Consider the following 4,597-nt stretch of genomic DNA (forward strand, 5'->3'; position numbering starts at 1 on the left):
ATCACTATGGAAGTAGATTGCCCCATCTTCCTTCCGAGGAGTGGCTGGTGGGTTTGAACTACCATCCTTCTGGTTAGCAGTTAAGTGCCTTAGGCACTATGCTACCAGAGCTACCTATATATGTTATAGATGTGTATAAAGAGAAATAGCTAATACGGAAGAAGAGAATTGCCAGACTTTAAGAAAATGGCCTGGATTAAAAGTAAAGGACTGTGATAACTAAGGTTCTGTGTCAGCTTGGCTGGGCCATGATTCTCAGTGGTTTGGCAGTTATGATGGAGTTATTTCCCATGATGAGATCTGGTATAATGTAATTACCTCCTTGATGAGGTCTGCTATGAGCAGCCAGTTAGTTGAAAAGGGATTTCCTTAGGAATGTGGCCTGCTTACAATATATATAGACATTCTGGCAAAGCTCTCTGGCTTTTTGCTTGATCTGGATCCTTCATCTCATTCATTATCATGTGACCTCTGGTTATTTGGACTTGAATCAGCAGCCTGCCTTCTTAGCTGCTCATCTTGGGTTCATCAGCCCCTATAGCTATATGAGTCAGGAATAGCCTACATTCTGACCTAAGGTCTTTGGGCTTGCCAGCCTCTACAACCACAGGAGCCATTTCCTTGAGAAAAATCTCTTTTTCTCCCTTCCTCTCTCCCTCTCTCCCTCCATCTCTCTCTTTTCCTCTCTCCCTTCCTCTCTCCCTCCCTCTCCCTCTATAAGTTTCACTGGTTTTGCTTCTCTCCAGAACCCAGCCTAAGACAGGGACCAAAGGATGGATTACATTGTTACAAGGAATACACTCAAACTTTACATTATGTGGGGTTTCTGTCCCTGACACAACACATGCTTTATATTGATATGTTTACCTAATTTTTATGTGAAACTGAGCAATTTTTTTGTTTTTGTTTTTGTCTTGAACAGGTTGGCTCAAAGCTAATCTCTTGTCACAAGCTGGTATTGGCTTGTGTTATTCCCTACTTCAGAGCCATGTTTCTCTCTGAAATGGCTGAAGCCAAGCAAACACTGATTGAGATCAGAGATTTTGATGGAGATGCAATAGAAGACTTAGTAAAGTTTGTCTATTCTTCCCGGCTCACTTTGACTGTTGACAACGTCCAGCCTCTCTTATATGCAGCCTGTATTCTGCAGGTTGAACTGGTAGCTAGAGCTTGTTGTGAATACATGAAGTTACATTTTCATCCCTCTAATTGCCTGGCAGTAAGAGCCTTTGCAGAAAGTCACAATCGAATAGACTTAATGGACATGGCAGATCAGTATGCTTGTGAGCATTTTACTGAAGTAGTGGAGTGCGAAGACTTTGTAAGTGTGTCACCCCAGCACCTCCATAAGCTTTTGTCTTCCAGTGATTTAAATATTGAAAATGAAAAGGTGGTGTATAGTGCTGCCATCAAGTGGCTTCTTGCTAATCCTCAGCATCATTCCAAGTGGTTGGATGAAACCCTTGCACAGGTAGGAGGTGAAATAAGATTGTGTATAGAAATGAAGTGATATGGCAGAGAATCAACATGTTTCATTTATTAGGAAAAGAATAGATTATCAGAAGGAATGTTATTCACTAGCTATACTATTTAAAGATGTCTGATTTCGTGCATTTGAATTAGAAATTTTCTGCTTTCTGATAATAAATATTTCAATATTCGTAGTGCAAGACACTTTGTGGTAGCTAAATCACCACTTGTTTTTTTTCTTTTAGAACAATGAAACTTTTAATGTATTAATGAATATTTTGTTTGTTAGTAATATTTTGTTTGTACTAATACAAAATCGTTCTGAGGAAATAGCTCTAAATTAATATAATTTATAACTTAATTGTTTTGTAATGAAGTTTGTAAATTTTATTGTTATTTTGCTAATCGAAGTACAATTATTCCTAAATGCACATAAATTTATTTTGGGAAAAACTATAAGACAATCCTAGTTACTTTTGGGGAGGGAGACAAAAAAGGAGAAATAAGCCTTTAAGGTTCCATTTTCTTCCTTTCTTCATAGTTTGACTTGTCTAACCTCAGAAATGTGTTTTTTTATTTATTTTTTACTGTTATAGGGATTACTTGGCTGGGGAAATAATAAATAGGCTCTTTAAAACTTTTGCTTTATTTTTTTATTTTCCTTCCTTTTCTCCTTCGTCCCTCCCTCCCCCATATCTTTTTTCATTTACTTATGAGAAGTAAAATGAAGCAACTTAAAAAAAGATTGTTCTTATTTGATTTGTTTTGGATATTTAAATGCTTTGTTAAAACTTTGTGCTTGATAAAAGCACTTACTGGTAATAATCATGCTAATTATTTTACAATAGAAAATTTCTCAATTGCATTGTCACAAATTTTAACAAACAGATATTACAGACAATAAAGTTATTTATAATTACCAGTGTTCTCATTGTAGATACTTGTAGACAAGTGAAACAAACCTATTCAAAGTGTGATTTTAATGAGACTGATATTTTTTCAAGTGCAGATGGCAATATTTATATATTCAAATGAGTACCTCTAGAACACTTCTAGGATTTCTGTCTTAGAATTATTTTGAAAATAAGTTTGCTGTATCTCACACAGGGAGCTCTGGTAGCATAGTGCCTAAGGCACTTGACTGCTAACCAGAAGGCTGGTGGTTCAAATCTACCAGCCACTCCTCGGAAGGAAAGTTGGGCAGTCTACTTCCGTAGTGATACCACCTTGGAAACCCAAGGAAGGGTTGCTGTGAGTCACAACAACAACATATCTTACATGTGTATTCTTTAAACTTAAAATTGTATTAACCTGGTTTGATCGTGACCTCCAATCCACTGGAAAATCAGGGTATCTCTAAGGGAAGAATGGTGGATGCCTTTATTGAAAGAGAAGATACATCATATTATGAGGTATATACTAGGTATATTTCCTAGGTAACTGATTTAGAGAAAACAGCATTTATTTGCTCAGATATGAATTTTTGTGTTTAAGAAATCACATGTCTGTATGTTGAAATTTATTCTAAAAAAGCAAAAGAACAAAACATAGTAATTTTGTTCTGATTGTATCTTTAGCAATAAAGGAATCTTTTTGATTATATAGGGAGCTCTGATGGCATAGTGGTTAAAACTCTTGGCTGCTAACCAGTGGGTCAGTGGTTCAACCCCATCAGCTACTCCACTGAAGAAAGATGTAGCATACTGCTTCTGTAAAGATTTACAGCCTTGGAAACCCTATGGAGCAGTTCTACTCTGTCCTGTAGCGTTGCTATGAGTTGGAATTGAATCAATGATAGTGGGTTTGTTTTTTGGTTCTGTAATTATATCAGTACAGTTTTTGGAAGTGAGGTATGAATTATTAATTCAGTCTACTTAAATATGGATTCAAAAGGGGGAGGATATATTAATTTAACATATAGTCTAATTACATTAGTGCAGATCAGTACTGGAAATTGCTTGGAATTTGTCACATTGAATTTCATTTATGTGCTAGAAAGGCTTTGTGAAGTAAATTAATTTAAAAAATAACATAATGTAGTAAAAGTGATGATTAAGGTATCTAGTTCCAACTTAATTTTTATATCCATAATTATTCATATTGTTAGGTTCGTCTGCCATTGTTGCCAATTGACTTTCTTATGGGTGTTGTGGCAAAAGAACAGATCGTCAAACAGAATCTAAAATGTAGAGATTTATTGGATGAAGCAAGAAATTACCACCTTCACTTGAGTAGCAGAGCTGTACCTGACTTTGAATATTCCGTTCGGACTACACCAAGAAAACATACTGCTGGTAATTAAATCATTTATTTTATCAGTTCTGCTGGAAGGATCTTCATGTATTTGAGGGTGGATTATGAATGCCCAAACTTGTTGTAAGATAATTAGTATTGGATTGCTTTAAAGTATAATTGGAAAATAGGGTTTTGTATATATTCATAATTAATTCTCACTGTATGCGATTTAGATAGTTTTACCAATAAACCTATTTTTATAAAAGTCACAAGTCCTATACACTTTGAAGAGTCTACTGAAATATCTTTTCCTCTGAACTCTTCCTTGATTCTTATAAGTAGAATGAACTCCTCTAATATTTGTGCTTTTAGAGCACTTTTCACTTATTTTACCATGTTAACCATTATATTGTATTGTAATTTACTTATAGGACATGTTATGAACTCTACAAAGACAGATAAGTACCTTATTTAGGTTTGTATCCTAAAGCCAAATATGGAGCTTGACACATATTACATGCTTAAATGTTTGTTTTTGTATTAGAAAGACACTAATATCTAACATTTGTGTAGTAGAACATACTCAAACCCATTGCCATATGTCAATTCTAACTCATAGTGACCCCCATTGGATTTCCAACATAGTAAATCTTTAAGGAAGCAGATTGCCTCACTTTCCTTCCATAGAGCAGCTAGTGGGTTTGAACTGCTAACCTTATGGATAACAATTAAATGCCTTACACACTGCACCACCAGAGCTCCTTAGTAGAACATATTAGTCTTAGAATTTAAAGTGTGTATGGTTTAGGAGGCATGTAGTTACACCTTTACTGGCCACAATTTTCAAACTTTATATTTTCCCAAGAAAATAGTTCATATTCACATTTTTTTT

The 4,597-nt window shown here is 35.2% G+C and overlaps 1 protein-coding gene across 1 annotated transcript in view; it reads left to right on the forward strand.

Annotated features, from left to right (window-relative positions):
- The window catches only part of KLHL8 (kelch like family member 8), a 48,431-nt gene that overhangs the window by 8,513 nt on the left and 35,321 nt on the right, over nucleotides 1-4,597 (forward strand). Inside the window, exons 2-3 of the mRNA XM_007948835.1 lie at nucleotides 923-1,471; nucleotides 3,578-3,764. Of these exons, the coding sequence (XP_007947026.1) occupies nucleotides 923-1,471; nucleotides 3,578-3,764 (736 nt within the window). The remainder of the gene's footprint in view (nucleotides 1-922; nucleotides 1,472-3,577; nucleotides 3,765-4,597) is intronic.

The sequence above is a fragment of the Orycteropus afer genome, unplaced genomic scaffold, assembly GCF_000298275.1.
Source record: "Orycteropus afer afer isolate SDZICR_OR568_19922 unplaced genomic scaffold, OryAfe1.0 scaffold00227, whole genome shotgun sequence".
In the NCBI taxonomy this organism is placed as follows: Eukaryota; Metazoa; Chordata; class Mammalia; order Tubulidentata; family Orycteropodidae; genus Orycteropus; species Orycteropus afer.